The sequence below is a fragment of the Jaculus jaculus genome, chromosome 7 (genome assembly GCF_020740685.1).
Source record: "Jaculus jaculus isolate mJacJac1 chromosome 7, mJacJac1.mat.Y.cur, whole genome shotgun sequence".
Taxonomy (NCBI): domain Eukaryota; kingdom Metazoa; phylum Chordata; class Mammalia; order Rodentia; family Dipodidae; genus Jaculus; species Jaculus jaculus.
Window position 1 is genome coordinate 114,754,470 of NC_059108.1, and position 25,192 is coordinate 114,779,661.

The window sequence follows — 25,192 nt, forward strand, 5'->3', positions numbered from 1 at the left end:
CAAAGCCACACAGTTAGGTGCCTAGCAGCAAATGACACCATGCCTCAGTACCAACTTCACTGTTGCAGTCAGGTTCACATTGCTGGCACAAATCACCCAACCAAGAGCAGCTTGTAGGGGGAAAAAAAAAGTAATTTTGGTTTACAGGCTGGAGGGGAAGATCCATGATGGCAGGGCAAACAATGGCATGAACAAAGGATGGACACCTCCTCACCAACGTCAGGTAGACAACAGCAACAGGAGAGTGTGCCAAACACTGGCATAGGGAAACGAGCTATAATACCCATAAGCCCATCACCAACAATACACCACCTCCAGGAGGCATTAATCCCCAAATCTCCACCATCTGGAAACCTAGCATTCAGAACACCTAAGTTTATAGGGGAACTTGAATCAAACCACTACAGAGAGGAAGAATCAGAGCTGAAGATTTGGAAAATTTCTAGCCTGCATAATACCTCACAAATAACAAAATAATGAAGACTAATCTTCCTACTGCAGATACGATCATGTAGCTAAATAATGCATAAATTGCATATGATCTTCAACCCTGGACAGTGGTCAGAAGTATCAAATTGTTTCTTAGCTTTCAAGAAAACTGAAGAGATATAACCAAAAGTCTTTATTCTCTTTCCTCATGCTTTACTCTATGTAGTATGGATGTGTTATGATTTTAGATGACTTTCTGTAAATTTGTATTTTACAAGAGGCAAGCATTAAACTCCAGTGCTTAGCTCAGACTCAGGGGTTACTTAGGTGAATTATGCATAATTATTTAGGCAGAGACCTAATTTTGGTAAAATACTTCTGGTTTCCTCATTTAAAGCAGAGGCAGCCTCTACTCTGAGAAAATTGCATTTTTACATTTGTCTTCTCAAAACCATACCACTGCTTATACAAAATAAAACAGCATTATAAATCCTGGTTAAGTTCCCAGAGTGACCTATAGAGATACAGTCATAATATAAGTTCACTGCAGATATTATCTGTGATGACTTTAAATTCTGAGACCTAAGAGGACATTTCAAGAGAGAAAAGTAGGAAACAAGAATAGAACTTTCTTTGTGAACTACTAATATATGCATGTGAGTAAAGTGTTGGCTTTCCCAAAGTTTCTTGCAATTTTAAATTATAAAATTTTGAAGTCTAAATAATTACTGGTAGGATTTTAGCCAATATGGATTTAGGAGGGAATATTTTCTGGCCTTAGATTTTCAGTTTTAAAATGTCTTACATTCAGTTTTAAGACTGCCAAGGAATAGCTTTTGTTTCTTTGCACAATTGAATCCACATATCCTTGTAAAACTTGGACCCATCTGAGATTGTTGCTGATTTGTAGGAGGGACAATGGTCACAGTATGTGTAGATCTGAGTTGGAACGAGGAGCTTCCTCTTGGTATTCTAGTCTTTTTCCAAATGTGTTATTTGTGGGTATGTGGACTTATTTCCTGGAAAGATTTTCTGTGTATTATTTTATATGGTTTAAATATTCTCTTTTTCTTATAGATTCCTTGTAACTGTACCAGCTCTAGAACAAATGAATCAGATTTTACACGTCTTATTTATATTTTTACCTTTCCTGTGGGCACTTGGGACTCTTCCCCCACCAGATGCACTTTTCTTATGGGCAGTGGAGCAGGTTTTAGTGTTTGGCCTTGGAGGCTCAACCATGTCAACTCATTTACGGTAATTTTTTTAAATATTCAAGCTTTACTTAACTTCTTAAATTTCTTTCAAGTAAATGTGTTTTTTTTTTCTCCCCCCCCCCCCCTTGCAGGCTAGTGGTAATGTTCGTCATTTCTGCTGCAACAGCTGTAATATCATATTTCATCCCCAGCACTATTGGTGTGGTTCTTTTCATGACTGGACTTGGGTTCTTGCTAAGTCTTAACCTAAGTGACATGTGTTTTGTCTTCAAGCACAGTGTGACCAGATGCAGAGCAAGCACCAAGTCTAAGGCTTTACCCAGTGATTCAGAAAAACAGTTCACATGGAAGGAATGTCTTGTGTGCATCATTATGTTAGGCTTGGCACTCTTGGAAACTGGCCTGCTGCATCAGTATGCTGTTTTCTCTCAGGTGTCCAGGAGCAGCTCACAGGCAATTGTTGGCTGTATTTTGATGCTGTTACTCTTAATACTATGTATACTCAGAGAAATTCAAAGCATCTATATCTTTGGACTTTTCCGGAATCCTTTGTACCCAAAGGATGTACAAGCTGTGACTGTGTTCTTGGAGAAGCAAGCCAAGCTTCTGAAGATTGGTGTTCTCAGGCGCATCCTACTAACTCTAGGTAGGAGAAGAGACCTACTGTCACAACCATGTCTAGAGGGTTCAGGTGGATCTTGTCACTCTAGGTAGGGGAAGAGATCTATTGATACAACCATGTCTAGAGGGTTCAGGTGTGTCTTGTCACTCTAGGTAGGAGAGGAGATCTACTGTCACAACCATGTCTAGAGGGTTCAGGTGGATCTAGTCACTCTAGGTAGGAGAGGGGATCTACTGTCACAACCATGTCTAGAGGGTTCAGGTGTGTCTTGTCACTCTAGGTAGGAGAGGAGATCTACAGTCACAGCCATGTCTAGAGGGTTCAGGTGGATCTTGTCACTCTAGGTAGGAGAGGAGACCTGCTGTCACAACCATGTCTAGAGGGTTCAGGTGGATCTTGTCACTCTAGGTAGGAGAGGAGATCTACTGACACAACCATGTCTAGAGGGTTCAGGTGGATCTTGTCACTCTAGGTAGGAGAGGAGATCTACTGTCACAACCATGTCTAGAGGGTTCAGGTGGATCTTGTCACTCTAGGTAGGAGATGAGATCTACTGTCACAACCATGTCTAGAGGGTTCAGGTGGATCTTGTCACTCTAGGTAGGAGAGGGGATCTACTGTCACAACCATGTCTAAGGGTTCAGGTGTGTCTTGTCACTCTAGGTAGGAGAGGGGATCTACTGTCACAACCATGTCTAGAGGGTTCAGGTGGGTCTTGTCACTCTAGGTAGGAGAGGGGATCTACTGTCACAACCATGTCTAGAGGGTTCAGGTGGGTCTTGTCACTCTAGGTAGGAGAGGGGATCTACTGTCACAACCATGTCTAGAGGGTTCAGGTGGGTCTTGTCACTCTAGGTAGGAGAGGGGATCTACTGTCACAACCATGTCTAGAGGGTTCAGGTGGGTCTTGTCACTCTAGGTAGGAGAGGGGATCTACTGTCACAACCATGTCTAGAGGGTTCAGGTGGGTCTTGTCACTCTAGGTAGGAGAGGGGATCTACTGTCACAACCATGTCTAGAGGGTTCAGGTGGATCTGGTCACTCTAGGTAGGAGAGGAGATCTACTGACACAACCATATCTAGAGGGTTCAGGTGGGTCTTGTCACTCTAGGTAGGAGAGGGGATCTACTGTCACAACCATATCTAGAGGGTTCAGGTGGGTCTTGTCACTCTAGGTAGGAGAGGGGATCTACTGTCACAACCATGTCTAGAGGGTTCAGGTGGGTCTTGTCACTCTAGGTAGGAGAGGGGATCTACTGTCACAACCATGTCTAGAGGGTTCAGGTGGATCTTGTCACTCTAGGTAGGAGAGGAGATCTACTGTCACAACCATGTCTAGAGGGTTCAGGTGGATCTTGTCACTCTAGGTAGGAGAGGAGATCTACTGTCACAACCATGTGTAGAGGGTTCAGGTGGGTCTTGTCACTCTAGGTAGGAGAGGAGATCTACTGTCACAACCATGTCTAGAGGGTTCAGGTGGATCTTGTCACTCTAGGTAGGAGATGAGATCTACTGTCACAACCATGTCTAGAGGGTTCAGGTGGATCTTGTCACTCTAGGTAGGAGAGGGGATCTACTGTCACAACCATGTCTAGAGGGTTCAGGTGTGTCTTGTCACTCTAGGTAGGAGAGGAGATCTACTGTCACAACCATGTCTAGAGGGTTCAGGTGGGTCTTGTCACTCTAGGTAGGAGAGGAGATCTACTGACACAACCATGTGTAGAGGGTTCAGGTGGGTCTTGTCACTCTAGGTAGGAGAGGAGATCTACAGTCACAGCCATGTCTAGAGGGTTCACGTGTGTCTTGTCACTCTAGGTAGGAGAGGAGATCTGTCACAACCATGTCTAGAGGGTTCAGGTGTGTCTTGTCACTCTAGGTAGGAGAGGAGATCTACTGACACAACCATGTGTAGAGGGTTCAGGTGGATCTTGTCACTCTAGGTAGGAGAGGAGATCTACTGTCACAACCATGTCTAGAGGGTTCAGGTGGATCTTGTCACTCTAGGTAGGAGAGGAGATCTGTCACAACCATGTCTAGAGGGTTCAGGTGTGTCTTGTCACTCTAGGTAGGAGAGGAGATCTACTGACACAACCATGTGTAGAGGGTTCAGGTGGATCTTGTCACTCTAGGTAGGAGAGGGGATCTACTGTCACAACCATGTCTAGAGGGTTCAGGTGGGTCTTGTCACTCTAGGTAGGAGAGGGGATCTACTGTCACAACCATGTCTAGAGGGTTCAGGTGGATCTTGTCACTCTAGGTAGGAGAGGAGATCTACTGTCACAACCATGTCTAGAGGGTTCAGGTGGATCTTGTCACTCTAGGTAGGAGAGGAGATCTACTGTCACAACCATGTCTAGAGGGTTCAGGTGGGTCTTGTCACTCTAGGTAGGAGAGGAGATCTACTGTCACAACCATGTCTAGAGGGTTCAGGTGGATCTTGTCACTCTAGGTAGGAGAGGAGATCTACTGTCACAACCATGTCTAGAGGGTTCAGGTGTGTCTTGTCACTCTAGGTAGGAGAGGAGATCTGTCACAACCATGTCTAGAGGGTTCAGGTGTGTCTTGTCACTCTAGGTAGGAGAGGAGATCTACTGACACAACCATGTCTAGAGGGTTCAGGTGTGTCTTGTCACTCTAGGTAGGAGAGGAGATCTACTGTCACAACCATGTCTAGAGGGTTCAGGTGGATCTTGTCACTCTAGGTAGGAGAGGAGATCTGTCACAACCATGTCTAGAGGGTTCAGGTGTGTCTTGTCACTCTAGGTAGGAGAGGAGATCTACTGACACAACCATGTGTAGAGGGTTCAGGTGGATCTTGTCACTCTAGGTAGGAGAGGAGATCTACTGTCACAACCATGTCTAGAGGGTTCAGGTGGATCTTGTCACTCTAGGTAGGAGAGGAGATCTGTCACAACCATGTCTAGAGGGTTCAGGTGTGTCTTGTCACTCTAGGTAGGAGAGGAGATCTACTGACACAACCATGTGTAGAGGGTTCAGGTGGATCTTGTCACTCTAGGTAGGAGAGGGGATCTACTGTCACAACCATGTCTAGAGGGTTCAGGTGGGTCTTGTCACTCTAGGTAGGAGAGGAGATCTACTGTCACAACCATGTCTAGAGGGTTCAGGTGGGTCTTGTCACTCTAGGTAGGAGAGGGGATCTACTGTCACAACCATGTCTAGGAGGGTTCAGGTGGGTCTTGCTACTCGAGGTAGGAGAGGAGATCTGCTATCACGGCTGTGTCTAAAGGTTCTTGTCACTCTAGATAGGAGAGGAGATCTATTGACACAACTGTCTGTAGTAGGGGTCAGGTGGATCTTGCTAATTCTAGGTAGGAAAAAGAAATCTCACAAACTGTGTCAGCACAAGGCTCAAAAAGATATGAACTCTCATTTGTGTAGTTTAAGCAAATGTATACTCATGTTTTGATTTTTTTGTTCACTCATATCTTGCATTAATTGCTTAAATGTGCTCATAAAAACTTTACCAAGATAAAAAATGGTGGAAGAGATCATGTTGCTTTTATTAAACTTAGTTTGCGGTGTTTTTTGTTTGTTTGCTTTTTGCTTTAGTGACACCTTTTGCAATGATGGCGTTTCTCTCACTGGATAGTGCTTTACAAGGGCTCCACTCTGTATCTGTCTCCATTGGATTCACAAGAGCTTTTAGAATGGTAATCCTGTTATGCACTTAATAGTCCTTTCCTATTGCTGTTTAGTTGTGGCTTTTATTTAGCAGTGCTTAGGCTACCAGATTCTGCCTAATAAAGTGGATAATTTGTATTCTGCAGGTATGGCAGAATACAGAAAATGCTTTATTAGAGACTGTTATTGTGTCAGTGGCACACTTGTTGATCTCCAATACAGACTCATGGTGGAACAGAAGTCTTGATACAGGAATCAGACTCTTACTTGTAAGTGTATTGTTCACAGTTCTGTCCAGGTATTTTCCCTATATAATAAAATTTATCCAATTGAAGTTTACTATTCATTGGTTAGTCAGAGTGTTGCAGCCATCATTGCAATCTAATTGAGAGCAATTTCATAAACAGCCATTCCCCACTCCTACCCTCTACCTCATCTGGAGCACTCCAGACCCAGCCGCCACCTATCTGCTTTCTGTGTATTTTTGCCTCTTAGAGACAGGTTACCTGATTGGAATCATGGACTGACCCTTCACATCTGGTCTCTTTAACTTTCTGTACACTCTCATAGTTCATTCCTAACATATGTATCAGTACTTAATTCTTTTTTAATTGCCTAATCATAATCCATTGTATAGATAACCATTTGGTTGGCTCCCTCATTACTAGTCTCTCATTGTTAATTTTGAGGTTGTAGAAAATTATAACAAAGAATCACATGTAAGAGCGCTTTCCCTTAAAATATTAGGTCAATAATAAAATATATGGCTTTTTTCTTCTGTGATCCTGAAAATTCATGACAAGTTTAAAAAAAAACAAACTCATTTCTATGTTTCTACAGGTTGGTATCATTTGTGATCGTCTGATTCAACTCATGTCTAAATTGCAGTTTGCTATAACTATACTTGTGGCATCATGGACAGAAAAAAAACAACATCGCAAAACAACTACCACTTTATGTCTACTCAACCTTATCTTCTCTCCATTTACATTGGTCATCATCGTTTTTTCCACACTACTGTCTTCTCCTTTACTCCCGCTCTTCACCCTTCCTGTGTTCTTGGTGGGATTTCCCCGTCCTGTTCAGAGCTGGCCAGGAGCCGTGGGCACTGCAGCCTCGGCGTGTGCGGATTCCGTGTACTACTACCAGACGGTGCCCAGGCTGACTGCCGCGCTGCAGACCGCAATGGCAGCTGGAAGTTTAGGTAAGTAAGTGGGTGGTTCTTAGTAACTTCTCTCTAACATATTTAAGGTGAAAACAAGAACACAGAGATAAATAATCTTTTTGATCCTACCATAAAATAGGATTAAATACTTTAATAAGGAGACAGAGACTAACTATGGAATAAAATTCTATCCCCTGCTCCTTATTTTGAGATAAAATTATAAAATAAAAATACTTAGAGAAAATTTCATTATAGCTTTTGAAAAAATAAATTTTTTGCTGTTGTTTTTTTTTGATGTAGATTCTCACTCTAGCTCAGGCTGACCTGGAATTCACTATGTAGTCTCAGGGTGGTCTTGAACTCGTAGTGATCCTCCTACCTCTGCCTCCCGAGTGGTGGGATTAAAGGCGTGTGCTAACACACCTGGCCAAAAATATATATATATTTCTTTTTTTTTTTTTTAATTTTTATTTATTTATTTGAGAGCGACAGAGACAGAGAGAAAGACAGATAGAGGGAGAGAGAGAGAATGGGCGCGCCAGGGCTTCCAGCCTCTGTAAAGGAACTCCAGACGCATGCGCCCCCTTGTGCATCTGGCTAACGTGGGACCTGGGGAACCGAGCCTCGAACCGGGGTCGTTAGGCTTCACAGGCAAGCACTTAACCGCTAAGCCATCTCTCCAGCCCAAAAATATATATATATTTCTTAAATAAACTGAGATTATAAATCCACTATTGAAACATAATATCCTTTCACCCACAGTTTCCATGAATTCATAATGAGTTGTCAAATAGACATACATAAAAAGAGTATAATATAAACTCACTAGTTATATAGCCGCTCTGCTTGTTACAGGGAAGCCAAGGTTCAGGTTCAGACAGTGAGATGCAGTGAAAGACTTATCAGTGCAGTAGTTCCCAGATGGCAGCCGAGGCTCAGCCTTTAGGCAGGCCGTGTAGAGGATGGCAGTCAGCTTTGCTGTATGAGCTCTTCGCTACAGCATGTTCTTTAAGCAGACCTATGCAAAGGTAATTTCTGTAGTATTATTTATAATGGCCAAAAATTGGAAATATCTGAAATGTTTTTCAACAAAAAAGGAACATGCAAATTCAATTATATTCATATAATGAATTCTAGACAATAATGAAAAACCTTGAGTAGTTTTTAATCAACATGAATAAATTTCAAAGTTTCAAACTAAGTTAAAAATATTTGTATACTGAAAAGTGATATGAAAGTGATGTAGAATTTTTAAACCATAAAACATTGTCATGTATTTGTCTGTGTATTTATTAAAAATGTTTATAAAAATATCCAAAATCTTTTACATTAGTGTGGATTGGCTTCTCTGTATTTAATACTTTTCCCAATATACTTAACATGCATTTAACATTTTATTCAGTAGTTTCTAACTTGTTTTCTGGAAAACAAATCCTTAATTTTTAAGTGTTATCATATATGTGTCATCCTTTCCAAGCACTCGTGAAGAGCTTCATTTTATGCCTCACGGTGTGTAGTGGAGGGTGATTTCTACTCTCATGATTGGTTTCTAGATGTGTTCAATTTTTAACATTCATGTAGCAGAATAAAACAAGCATGAAAAGTTATTTTCTTTTTTTCTTTCTATTCCATTTTAGGTCTCCTCTTACCTGGGTCTCATTACTTGGGCCGATTTCAGGATCGTTTAATATGGATAATGGTTCTAGAGCATGGCTATACTTACTGCTGTGTTAACATTAAGGTCAATATGCATTTAAACTTTGTTAGTGGTTTTTATAGTATATAAATACAGTTTTACCTGTTATGATCAATCCAACAACAATCAAGTTTGAAAGAAGAATATTGTTGTCTATGACAACATCTCATGATTGTTGAAGGTATATTTCATTAAGCACATAACTGATAGCTCACTTCAGTTGACTGTATCGTAGAGCATAGTAATAGATCTACCTGCCTACTCTTCTTCTAGTTTTGTTCTTTTTTCAATGTCTACTTGAGCATCTCAAAATATAAGTCAGGTTCTCACTTTGACATCATACATGCTAAAATTGGGACACTACAGAGAAGAGAAGATTAGCATGGCCCTTGCACAAGGATGACATGCAAATTCATGTAGTGTTCCATCTTTTTTTCCTGTGGTTTTTTGATGTAGGGTCTCGCTCTAGCCCAGGGTGACCTGGAACTCACTATGTAGTCTCAGGGTATCCTTGAATTCAAGGTGATCCTCCTACCTCTGCCTCCTGAGTGCTGGGATTAAAGGTGTGTGCCACCACGCCCAGCTCATTGTTTTAAAATATGAGTTAGTAATTTTTTAACCCTTATGTGTCATAGAAGCAGCCCCAGCTTAAAAACCAGTTTCCTGTCCTACTGCTTCATCTGCTGCATACCATTCTTCTCCTTTAAAAGCAAGTTGCCTTATTAGAGTTTCTTACTGTTAAACCTTCAGTTTCATTTTTCCCATTCTATCTTCCTCTTACTCTAGAGCTTTTAGCCCATTACCAAAACTGCTCTTGCCAAAGTCTCCACTAACTTTACCTTATGAACTCTGCTCTCAGACCCATCCTTGACCTGTCAGTAGCATGTGACACAATTCTCTTTTTCACAGCAACTCCGGATTGATAACCATGGTTGTCTCTCTAAGCTCTTCACGTCAGAGACCCCGAACCTTACAGACCCTGGAGACAACTGTCCTGGTGCTCAAGCCAAAAGTACCAGAATCATGTTTGACTCTTCTTTCACTCCTGCTGTCCCACATTCAGTCTCATTTGAAACCCTGCTAGTTCCACCTTTAAACCCATATTCTGCACCCCGTCACTTCTCACCACCACGGTGCCAGCCATCATTATCACTTGTCCATCCCAGACAGCTTTAGTAGCCTATTAATTGCTTTTCCTGCATGTACTCTTGCTCCCTGAAGTCTGTTGTCAGCCAACATGATCTTTTAAGCTTAAGAGCATCTCACTTTCCTACTGAAAAAGCCCTATAGTGGATCTCTTTCATGCCAAATAAAAGCCAGAGTCCTGAATGGGTCGGCTCTCTATTCCTTGTTTGGTCTTATCTACTCTGTACTCCCCTCTATTGCAACCTATTGGCTGTCCCTGTCCCCAACCATGCTGCCTGCAGGTAATGATTCAACAAGGTTGTTTATGGCCATTGTGTTTATAGTCACAGCCAGTCTCAACCCATTCCTTGCCCTCCTTATCCTTTTTATTTATTTTTGTGGCACTTTTTATTTATTTTCATGGCACCCAGCAAATTATTTTTTATTGACTGACCCTGTCCCTCACTAATATAAATATCTCAGGGACACAGATACCTTGTTTTTATTTAAGAATATCATCTAAACCTCTGAACGGTACCTGATGTAGAATATAAAATAGACCCTTAATTAATAGTGAGTGGATAATGTTTTTTTCTTAGCACAGATTGGATAAAATTACTACTGACCAAAAAGCGGTTTCATGGTTCTCAAAATGAAGTGGCCAGCAGTCTAGCAACATTAGCAATTCATGGAATGGGAAATTCCTTTTTTTTTGTTTTGTTTTGTTTTCTGAGGTAGGATCTCACTCTAGCTCAGGCTGACCTGTGTAGTCTCAGGTGGCCTCGAACTCCCAAGTGCTGGGATTAAAGGCATGTGCCACCATGCTCGGTGAAAGAAAATTCTTAAACTTCACCTTAGACTCACTAAATCAGAAACTGGGGTGAAGTCCAGCATTCTGCTTTGAAGGAGGAGGGGGCTACATGGTTCTCACTTATCTAAAAGAAGAGAACCTCTGCCTTACCCTGGCCTACACAAGTCCAAGAAGAAAAAACATTCATAAACTATCAAGGATATTTTTTATATTCTGTTTAAAAAAATGGTATGGCTTAATTATGTGACTCCTTTCAATGGTCTTTTGTGCTTTGAATGTGCATACTCTTTGTTGGAAAACTTTGTTTTCTCACCAAGGTGGCATAGGCTATTGTATTTACTAATACTTATACTTCTTTAAAATTTGTAAAACTTACTTAATAATTACAAATCTATTTACTGGAAGGTTTTCAAAGAGGGAAAGAGAGAGAGAAAGAATAAATGAATGAATGAATTCTTAGGATAAATGGCTTACAGATGTTTTAAACCAGCACCTGGTGGAGCCATGACTTTAAATTTGTGTTCTGAAGATATTGATAGTTTTATTTTAAATAAACTGGTAGATCTTCCCACTTCAAGTTGTGCCTCCAAAGGAAATCATCAGAATATCTTTACAATGCATATAAGTACATATTCACAAATTCATTCACTCAGCATACATTTATTTTTTATCTGCTGTGTACAGGTACTAGTTTAGGAAATAAGGCTATAGCAATGATAAAAGAACAACTGCTTTGTGAAAGGGCCTCCATACCTATGTGCATATGCCCCTAAATGTACCCATGCATCTCCACACATGTGAACACATACACATGTCTTTCTCTTTTTTTTTTGAAGTGTGATACAACTGTTATAATAGTCTTATAAAAAGAATATTTATACTCAGTAAAATGCTTTGCCTGATTTCTAGTGAAATTTATTTAATTTCTTTTGAAATAGTAGCACTATCTTAAATCTCTATCCAACATAAAATGTATTAAATAGTTACTGTAGATCCTTTTCATTAGAGAACTTTTTGCTTTTTAGTGTGTATATGTGTGGTAACACGGATGTGGTATGATAGGTTTGGTGTGAGCATGTATGTATGCCCTTACATTGCCTCATGTGTTGCCAGCTACAGGCAGAAGGGGTGTGTGTAGTCGCCTCTGAAGCAAAACACTGGGTGTTCAATTCCAGTCCTGTCACTTTTCTACCCATTTTTATTTTGAGCCAGAGTCTCTTACTGATCCTCAAACTTACTGTTTTTCATAAACCTGGATACTTCCTTGTTCTTTGCTTCCCTCTGTGGGACTGAAGTTAGGCATGTGTGGCCATGCCCAGATATTTATGTGGGTTCTAGAGATTTGAACTCAGGCAGCTTCACAGCCTCTCAGACCCTCCTGCTTGTACAGGAAACATACTTAGTCACTCTGGGCCATCTCTCCAAACCAGTTAAAGAAATTTTTGTATTTCCATAATTTTATGGTGACAATCTATTGCATTTACAAGACTAATATGATCATAAAGTCAGTATTTTTACTTCTTCAGGGATTAGAATTGCAAGAGACATCCTGTCATACTGCTGAGGCCCAAAGAGTCGATGAAGTGTTTGAGAGTGCTTTTGAGCAAGAAGAAAATGTAAAGCTATATTCCCTTAACAAACACTTTGGAAATGTCTTGACACCTTGTACTGTTTTGCCTGTGAGACTCTATTCTGATGCCAGGAGTGTCCTGTCCGGCATAATTGATTCTCACGAACACTTAAAAGAATTTAAAGATGATCTTATCAAAGTACTTGTGTGGATACTTGTTCAGTACTGCTCTAAAAGGCCTTGTAGGCCGGAACATGTTGACAGCTCGGAAAACAAAGAAAGAACTCCTGTAATAATCCTGCCTGCTTTGAATTCTCTGCCTCCTCCCACACCCGTGGAAGACACACACAGTTTAAACTCACTCGCTTCTGATGACTGGTCTGACGGTAGTATTTTTGATGATGCGCCAACTATCAACAGGGGAAAAGAAGAACAAATTCAGTTCAACTATTTAGCAAGTACAAATTTGCCTATTCCAGGATCGGTAGACTCCTGGAGGGTTGATGATCATTCTACAGGCACAGTACTTGAAAATGATTTTTACAGAACAGTTCTGTTGGGATACCCTGCTGTTGACAAAGGAAAACAAGAAGATGTAGTGTACATCCCCCTCGTGGAGTTCAGCTGTTCGCAGTCTCGCTTCCTGAGCTTACCTGAGGAGTGGAGGTCTGCCTGTGTGCCTGTTTCCAAAATGAAAGAGATGAGCTCCTTATTTCCAGAAGACTGGTACCGATTTGTCTTAAAGCAGTTGGAATGTTTTCCCTCAGAAGAAAAGTCTTCAAGTGTTCTGGAAGAAATTGCAAAGGATAAAAGTTTAAAAGACTTGTATGTTCACACAGTAATGACTTGTTATGTCAGTCTATTTGGAATAGACAATATGGCTCCTACTCCAGCTCACATACAGAGAGTTTACAATGGTATTTTGCCCTGGTCTAGTGCCTTGGATTGGCTCACAGAAAAACCAGAACTATTCCAACTAGCTCTGAAAGCATTCAGGTAACCCTTTTAGATTATATGCAAGTGTGACATTGGCATAAAATATTGATTCTTAAGCATTTGAAAGACTTTTTCTTTAAATTACTGTCTTAAAAATGAAACTGTGTGTTGTGTTATGAGTCTGTTGGCAACATACTTTAGTTTCTGCTTCTTTTCCTTGTGTATGTTTTCACATGTATGTGGGCCTGTTTCTTTTTTTTTTAAATATTTTTTTGTTTGTTTGTTTTTTGAGGTAGGGTCTCACTCTGGTCCAGGCTGACCGGGAATTAGCTATGTAGTCTCAGGGTGGCCTCGGCCTCACACCAGTCCTCTTAACCTCTGCCTCCCAAGTGCTGGGATTAAAGGCATGCACCATCATGCCCAGCTTTTAAACTTTTTTGTTGGTAACTTCCATAATTATAGACAATAAACCATGATAATTACCTCCTTCCCCCCATTTTCCCCTTAACAAATCCACCCTCCATCATATCCCCTACCCCTTTTAATTAGTCTCTCTTTTATTTTGATGTCATTTCTTCCTATCATGAGTGTCTTGTGTAGGTAGTGCTAGGCAATGCAAGGTCATGGATGTCCATTGTGTCTTGCTGATTGCATTGTAAGCAGTCCTATGCTTCCTTGGCTCTTACTTTCTTTTGGCCACCTCTTCTGCAATGGACCCTGAGCCTTGCAGGGTGTGATAGAGATGTTTCAGTGCTGAGCACTCCTTTGTCACTTCTTCTCAGCACTATGGGTCCTTTTCAGTCATCCAGAGGTCACTACCATCAAAAAGAGAAGCTTCTCTAACCAAAAGTGAGAGTACCATTAATATATGGGTATGAAGATTATGAAAAATACCTACAGGGCAGTTTGGTGGGCATAACTTATGCATTTAGCCAAACAACAGCAGGTGTTATACCTCTAGGTCTTATGACCTCCCCTGCCATAGGCTTTAGATGAGGTTTTCAGTACCAGATGTGTATTTCCTCCTGTGGCATGGCCCTCCAGTCCAATTAGAGGCTGTTTGGTTTCCCCCATAACAGGTATGACACACTTGCACTCATTGGCTCATTTGGCCTGGCTGACCAGACTTAAGGCTCACAATGTCCACTGTTGTTTATCACTGCTGATGACTTCTGTCTCCCAGGAATCTACATGCAGTGTAGCGTTTTCCAGCTTTCTGTCAGCTGGTCTATAGGGAGGAGATTTTCAGTTCAGCTCCTGCTTGATTTCTTATTGACCTGCAGCCCAGGCATGTGGAGACTTCAGCTGTAGGGTCTTCCCTTCTGTTTCTGCTGGGAAACCAGTAACCTTGGCAGTGGCATGCCATGTTTTGGGAGCATCAGGGACCTCCCTGGCCAACAACTCACTAGAAGGTATCCGATCTCTGGCACTGAAATTTTTCTAGTAAAATTCTACAGCTTCTGGGTGTACCATTATCCAAAAAGTAGGTTTTCATACAACCTATTCATCACATCTTAAATTTTGATTAACCTCCTCCCATCCCCTTCCTTTACTCAGTCGCTTCCTCTTCCCTCACTTAGGCCATTGCACCCTCAGTAATCTGTTCATCTACATATATATATATATATATATATATATATATATATATATATATGCACACACACATACAATATCCTCTACTTAAGTCTTTCCTTCACCTTCCTCCTTCATAGCCCCTCTCTAGCTGACTGGCCTTCTTCATTTGTATGTGGAGGGCCTGTTTGTTCATGTGTATACAGAGAGAGAACCTGGTTTTCATGTGCTCATTAGATTGTTTTCTCTTGCATGGCATCATTTTGCCCTCCACCTTTTATCTGAAATGTGAATGTTTTCTTTCCTTCAAAAAAAAAAATGTTTTTCTTTAAACAAAATATAGGGTCTTATGTACCCCAGGCTGGCCTCAAATTAATTATATACTTAAGGAAGGCCTGATCATCTTGTTGCCACCTCTCAACTGCTGGACTTAAAAGAATTAGCCACCAAAACTGCCTTGAAATAGTGTTGAAATTCAAAGTCATAAGAACATTGAACAAATCTCTTGTCTGTAAATTGTCTGGGTTTTTATTTTTTAGGTATACTCTGAAGCTAATGATTGATAAAGCAAGCTTGGGTCGAGTAGAAGACTTTAAGGAGCTGAGCACCTGCCTAAAAGAGTACGATAGTGACTGGTACATTGGCTTAGTGTCTGATGAGAAGTGGAAGGAGGCAGTTTTAGAAGAAAAGCCATGCTTGTTCTCCCTGGGGTATGATCCTAATATGGTAAGGTTGGCATGCTTTCAAACATTTCATGTATCAACCTTAAACATAGAGAGAGTGATAAAATAGAATATAAAATATCACTATAAAATGATACAACATTCTAGCTGTTGATAACATATCAAGGTATTTGTAATTAAGCCTTTAATCAAGATAGTAAATGATAGTAGATGAATTCCCTGACTCATTTACTTTTCCCAGCTGAATAAGGAACAATTGAAAATGTTGTGTAGTTACTATATACAGTAGCGGGTCTGTAAGATAGCCAAGTATATGTGATTTGCTATTGTATATTTGACAAGAGGAATTGTTTTTAATGTGTAGTTCAAGTATCAGAATGGTGACTTTGATTTTGGCTTTTAGAAGTAGAATAAATATAAATGGTAAATCACTTCTGTTGCTGATATCCATACTTTATTTGAAGCAAACTAAGAATCCAGAGACTCCAAATAGAGGCTCTTTGAAAGACTTATTGCTTATTATTGTTATATTTTTAAATGTCCTTATTGTGCATAATATGAAAGACTCAATGTTACAACTTTATTCTGGCTTTCAAGTCTACATAGCATTATAGTGAGAGGAGTTCTGTAAATATTGTCTCCAACAACATTGTTAGTGGAATAAAAATAAATACTAAAATCTCTAAAGTGGTCCTCAAGACATACAGAGAAACATTAATTTAGGAAATGTTATGAGCCCTAAGAAAAACAGTAGGGAGCCAGGATTTGAACCAAGTCATATTGTGTCCTCCCTCGGCAGGATAGAAATTTCTTTCACACAGGCACCAACAAGAGTATGGGCCTTCCCTCCTCCTCTGCTTTCCCTGGCTGAACACTTTAGTATTTTGCATCCAATTCCAAGCATAGGTAGTCAGGAAGTTGGCTCATTTCTCACCAACCCTATGCATGAGGGAGAAGTCTTTATCCTGGTAATGTTATCACTGGGAATATACAGCCAAGATCATCTTTGCCTTTTTGGTGGGTGATAGTTGTACCCTGAAAGAAATAAGCTGACTGAGGCCTGGGTGTGGCTCTTGCCCCCACCCCACACATACTAAGCACTTATCTCCTAGAGTAGAACTGTCACTCAGAGAAGCTTGTTATTGTTCTACCACTGGATCCAGAACTCTGCCTCAAAGAATTTTCTCTACAGAAGGAAATCATCAAGTGAATAAACAAACAATAAAACAGAGCTTTGGACCTGTTCTCTCAGTAATTGTCTTATTTGCAACAGTGTGGACATATTGAGTTATGCATTAAGTATGTTCTTAGGCACATAACATGCATCATAACATGCTTACTAGGAATGACACAAAGGAAATCAGCAGGGCAGGGCAGTAATGGGCCAAGAACTGACTCCATCAACATGGAAGCAGAAATCCTGAACAAATGGTTAGCAGACTGAATCCAGCAACCAGTAAAAGGAATTACACACCATGACCAAATAGGATGCAAAGTTGATTGATTATCTTCAGATAAGTTAATGTAATGTTCCATGCCAGCAGAGTGTAAAAACAGAAGCTAAGCCAGGCATGGTGGAGCATGCCTTTAATCCCAGCATTCAGGAGGCAGAGGTAAGAGGATTGCAATGACTTCGAGGCCACTCTGAGACTATGTAGTGAATTACAGGTCAGCCTGAGCTAGAGCAAGACCCTACCTGGAAAAAAAAAAAACAGAAGCTGTATGGTCATCTCAGACACAGGAGAACGATGTAGCAGAATCTAATACTTCCATAGTGAAAACATTTAAATGGTCAGTGGCCATGGTCCTGCTGCAGGCTCTGGAGGACAGTGATTTGGTTGGCTACTACAGCATAAGTCTAGTCTATGTATCCATCTACCCCTGGCTTCTGTGATCTTTAGTAGCTCTCCTGTTCCTTTATAAGGACACCAGTAATTGATTTGAGGTCCCACCTAAATCCAACATGATCTTATGTCAGAATCATTTATTCTATCTGTAAAGTACGCATTCCAACTAAAGCCAGAGTCACAGGCCCAGATGTTAGGTCTCAGATTCATCTTCTTTGAAGATGCTATTCAGTCATTAAAAACTTCACACCATATTAAAAATTAACCTTAGCCGGGCATGGTGGCACACGCCTTTAATCCCAGCACTCGGGAGGCAGAGGTAGGAGGATCGCTGAGAGTTCGAGCCCACCCTGAGACTACAGAGTGAATTTCAGGTCAGCCTGAGCCAGAGTAAGACCCTACCTTGAAAAACCAAAAAAAAAAAAAGAAAGAAAGAAAGAAAGAAAAATTAACCTTAAGTGTATCGAAGAAGATACAACTTAAACCTTTTCAAAGAAAGCATAGGAATAAATCTTCATAACTTCATGTTTGAGAATAGATTCTTAGATATGGCCCAAAAGTATGAGAAACAAATAAGACATATAAGTAGACAAAACAGAAGAATAAGAAACTGAGATTTTTTAAAAATATTTTTATGTGTTTATTTGCGAGAGAGAATGGGCACACAGGGCCTCCTGCCACTGCAAATGAACTCCAGATATATGTGCCACTTTGTGCACCTGGCTTTACATGGGTACTGAGGAACTGAATCCAGATCATTAGGCTTTGCAGGCAAATGCCTTAACCACTGAGCAGTCTCTCCAGCACAGGTAACTAAAATTTAACTGTCAGTTGATTATTTTTTTAATATTTTACTTATTTATTAATTTGAAAGAGATAGAAACTGAAAGAGGTAGATAGAGAGAGATAATCGACCACCAGAGCCTTTAGCTGCTACAAACGAACTCCAGATGCATGCACCACCTTGTGAATCTGGCTTACATAGGTCCTGGGGAATCAAACCTGGGTCCTTTGGCTTTGCAGGCAAGTACCTTAATCAATAATCCATCTCTGTAGCCCTTGTTTTTGTTTTTTGAGGCAGGGTGTCACTCTAGCCCAGGTTGACCTGGAACTCACAGCATTCCTCCTGACTCAGCCTCTGAGTACTGGAATCAAAGGCAGGAAGCACCATGTCCAGCCAGGTGATTCTTGATTTTAAAACCCCAATTTGTCTTGATGTTTTGTTGTTTGCTTGTTTATTTTGAGAAAAAGTTTGCCCACATGCTATGGGGTTTCTTTTTATAAGGATATAAATGAACTGTGAAGACCTACATGTAATCTCTTTCCCTCCTTCCTTCCCCTGTCACACTTTAAAGGGTGTGTACACAGGGCGAGTTCTGACCCTTCAGGAGCTGATGGTGCATGTGGGGAAGTTGAATGCTGAAGCCGTCAGAGGCCAGTGGGCCAATCTCTCGTGGGAGCTGCTCTATGCCACCAACGATGATGAGGAACGTTACAGTATCCAAGCCCACCCGCTGCTCTTAAGAAACCTTACAGTACAAGCCGCTGACCCTCCCCTGGGATATCCAATCTTCTCTTCCAAACCTCTCACTGTCCGTTTGTGCTAGCGTCCATTTTCACTGTAAATGCAAGGAGATCTGAGGACAAGAGACAGTGGAGCTCTGGAAACTTCACAGATGTCCTTCTTGCCTGAAAACACTCAGCACCTTACGGTCGATCTCCTAAAAGAACAGCTTAGCTTTATGTCCAACATAAAGTTTAGAATTAGGTGGCCAATATTTGTGCTCTGTGAATTGTGGTAGGCTTTGATAGATACAATAAAACATTTGTATAAGATTAGATAAGAAATTTTTCACTGCTTTGTTAAATGTTTGGTAGGTGATTTGTCTTACAAACCTCAACAGCAATGTGTTTACATACTTAAAAGATATATATCAATGTTCATAAATAATAATGGATCCTTTTAAAGTCAGCATGATATGTACATATATTTATTTGAAATATTAATTTTTTTAGTGTTTTCAAATGTTGTAGTTTTATTTTAATAGTAACAGTCTGAGTATTTCCTTATGTATTCATTTATTCCATACACTTCAATTCAGAAGACTTATAATGCAGTCTGTCCAAGAAAATCTCACTCCTCTTTCCAGTATTCTTTGGCATCTATGAAAAAAGCAGGGCTTGTTCCCTGCACACAGGGTAAGCAGCGTTAGAATGTTGTGTGACTGCTGGAGGGCATTCCGTTCACCTCACTCTAGGCAATTCTTCCGCCCAAGTCTACACTGAACCCTGGCTTGTCCACTCGGTACTTGCCTCAGATCAGTGGTGTCAAGACCGAAGGTAGAGGGCATTTTCATGTACTGAGCAGAAGGTTAATTGACACCAAATCTGTACTATTTCAGACATGAAATTCCTCTGTTCCCTATTTCCAACTAAATTTTCAGGAGGCTAGCACATTAGTGTTGTGATCCATTCTTTTTAGAAGCAATTGAAATTGTTTCAGTGTACCAGTTATAGTTTATTATTTGCTCATTGATGTTGCATATGGACCCATTTACTCCAGAAATGTAAAAAAATCATTTTTGCACTAATTTTCAGTTAAAAATTTATGAAATTTCTGATTAACCTTTTTGTGGCACTGTAATATAGTTATTAAAATACAGTTTTATATTACATCTGAGTTTATATAAAAATATGGTTTACATCATGAGATTCTTAGCCAGAAGTTATATCTTCTCATATAGAAAAATTTTCACATGTCATTAGAAATTATAATGATCAGGATTATTTTTGCATGTGTATGGTGTGTATGCATGTTCATATGCATGTGGGTGCACATGTCAGGAGACACACATGCACGTGTGTGCACCTGTGTGAAAGACCCAGAAACTGAACGAGGCCGTGACAGGCTTCAGTAGAGTGTTGCCCTGGTTAGGCCTAAATTACAAGTTTCAGCTTAAACAAAGAAACTAAGGGGCAGCAGCCCTGCCCCCTGCCCAGGACACCTGAGACTGGCCAAAGACTTGTCCCTCCTACCTCCCTGCTCTGGCCAATTAAGAGATTTATCCCTCCTACCTCCCTGTTTCGGCCAATCGAAATATATACAAATGTTATTATTGCTCATTGCTTAGTTACCTAGCTCCCACAGGTCAACCTTGCCACCAATGTCTTAAGAAATCAACTAATCATGCACCCATTCCCTACTTCTTTGTTCAAATCCCTATAAAAAACCTGTTCCCCCGCTGTTCAGGGCTCTTGTAGGGTCCACTGCGTTGGTGAAGTCCAGAGACTAAGCTTAAGCCCGAAGTAAAGCTCCTTGCCCTTGCATACGTGTTTGGTTCTCCTTGGTGGTCACCGGGGGTGCTAAGAACTGGGTGTAACATATGGGGGCCAGAGGTCAACTTGGGTGTCTCCTTCAATCGCTCCCCAATTACTCTTTGAGACAGGGTCTCTCTCGCTGAGCCTAGAGCTCACTGATTAGCTAGATTAATTAGCCAGTGAGCCCCCAGGGATTCCCCATCTTCACCTCCCCAACTCTAGGACTTCAAGCACTTGTCACCATGCCTGGCATTGTACATGGGTTCTAGAGATAAGAGCCCAGGTTCTCAAGCTTCCTCAGCAAGCACTTCACCCACTGAACCATGCCCTCAGCCCTCATCATGACCAAGTCGAATGACTACATAACTGTCCACTGATAGAATTTTCTGGACTCGTCCCCCAAATGATATTATTTTTAAGTTATTTAAAGCTTTTCATGATTAAAAGAATGCCAAGGCATACCTTCTGTGTACCTACCATCCTTCTTAAATGGTCCCATCTTCCTCCATATATCCAGACATTCCAATGTGGATTCTGTCTCCCGCTTCCTCAAAATAAAGGTCAAATTAAGGTCACTGTTGACTTCATATTCTCAAGTCATCTGACCACTTCCTGTCCTCTTCTTGACCTCTGACTAGCACTGGCACATTTCAGCAACTCTTCCTAAATCTTTGTGCTTTCTTTTGAGCTTTTCTCACACATTATCCTCAATGCCTCCTCCCCAAGCTCCTTGCTGTTTTTCCTCTTCTGCTTTGTCTCTAAAGCTTGGAATGTCTCAACAATTGTTTCTACAACTCGTCTTCTATGTTCACCAGAGACAGTCCAACCTGCTCCCAAGTCTCCAAGTGTCAGGCACGTAATGATGTCAAAATGTATGAATAGGCATGCTGCGGTCAATCGGGGATGGCCTTCGGCTTGCCAGGGGTTCTGGGGAGGCGGATTTCTGCTTCTACCCGTTGAGCTGCTGTCCTGAAAGGAAAAAACACAGCGCTGGGGGTTACCAGGGTGAGCTGTGGAGGATGGGGCCGTGGGGGGGGGGGAGGGAGGGAGTTGCAAGGATAGCACCAAGCTGGGCCCTGGGAAGGATTGGTGTGGGCAGGGAGAAGAAAAAACTGTATGTATATAAACTAGCCACTCTCCTTACGTAGGCCCTGCATGTCTTTCTTACTTCGTGTCTTTAACAGATACTAACCACTGGTCTGTCTGGCTCTCTAAAGCCTACTTTTCTGCTTCCAAGTTTAGCAGTGTGTAAGTAGATAATTCATGAAGGTGAATCATGGATAGCTAGGAAATCTAACCAAAAGAATATTTTTTCATTTATTTATTTATGAGAAAGAGGCAGATATATAGAGACAATGGATGTGCCAGAGCCTCCAGCCACTGCAGACGAACTCCAGATGCGTGCACCGCCTTGTGTGCATCTGGCTTCTGTAGGTACTAGGGAGTCAGACCTGGGTCCTTAGGCTTCTCAGGCACACATCTGAAGTACTAAGCCATCTCTCCAGTCCCCAGAAGAATATTTTGAAATGTATATGAAGGCAGAGAAGAAGCAACACAGTGAAGGATGTGTCACTACATGCAGCACTCTTCTAGGAGCACAGGGCAGCTCAGTGACCGGTTGTTGAGAGCCTGAGAAGCTCATGAGCACTTGGACAGCCTTGTCATAGAGCTAGAAGAGGGAGGAAAAAAATGGAGCCCAGGGCTGTCCAAGGAAGGAGTGAGGGGAATCTTAATAACTGGTCACACACAGGGCTGGAACTCCAAGAACAACATCTTAATTTTGAGAATGAACAAAAGTCAATGCAGTTTGAATCCTGTCCTGTAACTGCACTAAGATTTCTAGGGCACTTTGTATAACTCAGAACAAATATAAACCAACTCTAGACCTACATTTTAAGTTGTATGAGTTTTTTAATATTTAATATTGGATATTCCATTCAAAATAAGGCATCTAATTAAGATCTTAAGTCATCTCGCAAGTCTATGTATTCCCCAGAGTGGCACTATTGGCAGGGGAAGGGACCCTTTAGAGATAGATCCTGATGGAAAGTTTTAGGTATGGGGGACATATCCTAAAGGAGATAGCAGGAACCCAGCTCCTCTTCCTCTTCATCCTCCTCCCCTTCTTTTCCTCTCCGCCTCTTTCCTCCCTCCTCCTGTACATCACCTCAGCCATTGGCAGACGCCTTGCCCTTGCCACACTCTCCCACCACATGTGCCACCACAGGCCCACAGCAACGAGGCCAGTCAGCACCCGACCCTCCAAAACACTGGGCAGAAATCAAACTTTCCTTCTTACAAATTGACTGTTTTTAGACATTTTTTACACTAATGGAAAGCTGGATAATGCAGCATCCCAGGAAACAAGGCAGTGTATTCTAAAATGAGTGAGGGGAATTGACCTCCAGGGGGTGATAACCTTACTTAGATGTAGGCTCTAAAATTGTTGCCTCTATTGCGTTTAGAGATGTATTTATATTTAAAAACGATGTGAATTTCAGCAAAGAACTAGAAACCATAAACAAATATCACTTGGTGGGCTGGAGAGATGGCTTAGCGGTTAAGCGCTTGCCTATGAAGCCTAAGGACCCCGGTTCGAGGCTCGATTCTCCAGGACCCACGTTAGCCAGATGCACAAGGGGGCGCACGCGTCTGGAGTTCATTTGCAGTGGCTAGAAGCCCTAGCGTGCCCATTCTCTCTCTCTCTCTCTCTCTCTCTCTCTCTCTCTCTCTCTCTCTCTCTCTCTCTCGACCTGCCTCTTTTTCTTTCTGGCACTCTCAAATAAATAAATAAAAATGAACAAAAAAATTTTTTTTTTAAAGTTACTTGGTAAGGCCCCGAATGAAAAGTATATTAATCAAGATTAAGCAATGAGTAGATTTCTTTTGCAATTCAAGGGTTTGAATTGTGCATCCTATCAAATGTTCTACCACTAAACTGTGTACTTAGTTCCAATTTGTGTGTGTGTGTGTGTGTGTGTGTGTGTGTATGGTGTATGCATGTGTGTATGCTGATGTGCATACTCCTTGTGCATGTGTGTGGAGGCCAGAGGAAAAAATCTGTGTCCTCTTAGCATTCATCCACATGCTTCCTTGAGGGGGTCTCTCCCTCAGCCTGGAGCTGCTTTCGGTCAGCCAGCTCCCACAGCCCTCAGATCAAGATTTTTAAGGAACATCAAGCTCCACAAAACCTAACCCTGATAAATAAAAACAGAACCACACCTCTCCATGGCATAAATGTGCACTAGGAAATCACAAAAATCGTCAAAAATGTGTAAAAAATTACTTTTCAAGGAACAACTGTTTTATTAAATGACAGCTAACTTCTCAACAGAAAGCATAGCAAGCAGAGTTTAAAGGAATACTGTTTTTGAAAGAAAATTGCTGCAATCATGGAAATTTATGCCCAGTTATTCCTCTAGCACAATTTAAAAATGCAGGTAAAATCACTTTCAAACAGTTCTCACTAAAGGATATTCTTCAGAGGAAATCAACCCCCCACAGAAGCTCAGGGATAAAGGACAGAATGAAAAACATAAATATATAGTGAAAATGTTTAAGGTACATGACAATATGAGTATGTAAGTTTGGCATAGGAGTTTTATGTTCATTATATTATTCACAAAGTAGTTGAAAGTACCAAGTAATATTAGACCATATGGCAGTCCAAACATGAACAAGTGTGTAACTACAAATCTAACAGGGAGGGGGAAAATAAACCCCACAATTTGTGATTGTCCCCTAAATAAATAATTAATAATTCATATTTAACCTTCTTGAGTCCATCTTTATCAATTTTTTATTAAAGGTAGCAAATTTCTATACTAGTTACTTTCCTCATTACTGTGATAAAATACCTGACAAGAAGCAACTTAGGGGCTGGAGGGATGGCTTAGTGGTTAAGGCATTTGCCTGCAAAGCCAAAGGACCCAGGTTCAATTCCCCAGGACCCACATTAGCCAGGTGCACAAGGGGGCGCATGTGTCGAGTTCATTTGCAGTGGCTGGAGGCCCTCTCTCTCAATCTCTTTCTCTCTCTCTCTCCCCCTCTTTCTCTGTCAAATAAATTTTTAAATTTTATTTTTTAAAAAAAGAAGCAATTTAGGGAAGGAAAAGCTTACTATAGCTTATTGTGGAGGGGATACAGTCCATTATGGTGGGGAAGGCAGAGGTCAATCCTCATCAGCACCAAACCTGCTGGTGCCTCAATCTTGAACTTCCTAACCTCCAGAACTGTGAGAAGCAAATTTATATGTAATAGCGAATCTGGAGTTTTTGTTACAGAAACACAGATGTTAAATAAATTGCTATAATTATCTGGTTAAGTTTTGTTAATACAGATTGGAAACAAATATGCTTAAATTTTAAAAATATTCTTTGAATCAAGGATATAATATGTGTTAAATCCTCTTTGCAAAACTTGTGACAATATTTGATTTATTATTCATTACAAGTTGAAAGAAAACATATGAAAACATCACAAGCCAGGTATGATGGCCGACATATCTGTCATCACAGCACTTGGAAGAAAAGATTGTGAGATTGCGGCCAGATTGAGCT

At 41.0% G+C, this 25,192-nt stretch overlaps 1 protein-coding gene and 2 pseudogenes across 3 annotated transcripts in view; 2 read left to right on the forward strand and 1 right to left on the reverse strand.

Annotated features, from left to right (window-relative positions):
* The window catches only part of Pcnx4 (pecanex 4), a 42,315-nt gene extending 22,131 nt beyond the window's left edge, over nt 1-20,184 (forward strand). For all 3 annotated transcript variants that reach the window (XM_045154415.1, XM_045154414.1, XM_004649234.2), the window contains 9 exons: nt 1,507-1,686; nt 1,778-2,292; nt 5,839-5,939; nt 6,057-6,179; nt 6,751-7,114; nt 8,713-8,816; nt 12,234-13,273; nt 15,325-15,511; nt 18,671-20,184. In XM_045154415.1, the coding sequence (XP_045010350.1) occupies nt 1,507-1,686; nt 1,778-2,292; nt 5,839-5,939; nt 6,057-6,179; nt 6,751-7,114; nt 8,713-8,816; nt 12,234-13,273; nt 15,325-15,511; nt 18,671-18,922 (2,866 nt within the window). In that variant the 3' untranslated portion in view covers nt 18,923-20,184. The remainder of the gene's footprint in view (nt 1-1,506; nt 1,687-1,777; nt 2,293-5,838; nt 5,940-6,056; nt 6,180-6,750; nt 7,115-8,712; nt 8,817-12,233; nt 13,274-15,324; nt 15,512-18,670) is intronic.
* On the forward strand, nt 9,092-9,205 carry LOC123462521 (annotated as a pseudogene).
* A 1,342-nt stretch (nt 20,185-21,526) lies between the features above and the next one.
* LOC101611518 overlaps nt 21,527-25,192 on the reverse strand; it is a 30,183-nt pseudogene continuing 26,517 nt past the window's right edge.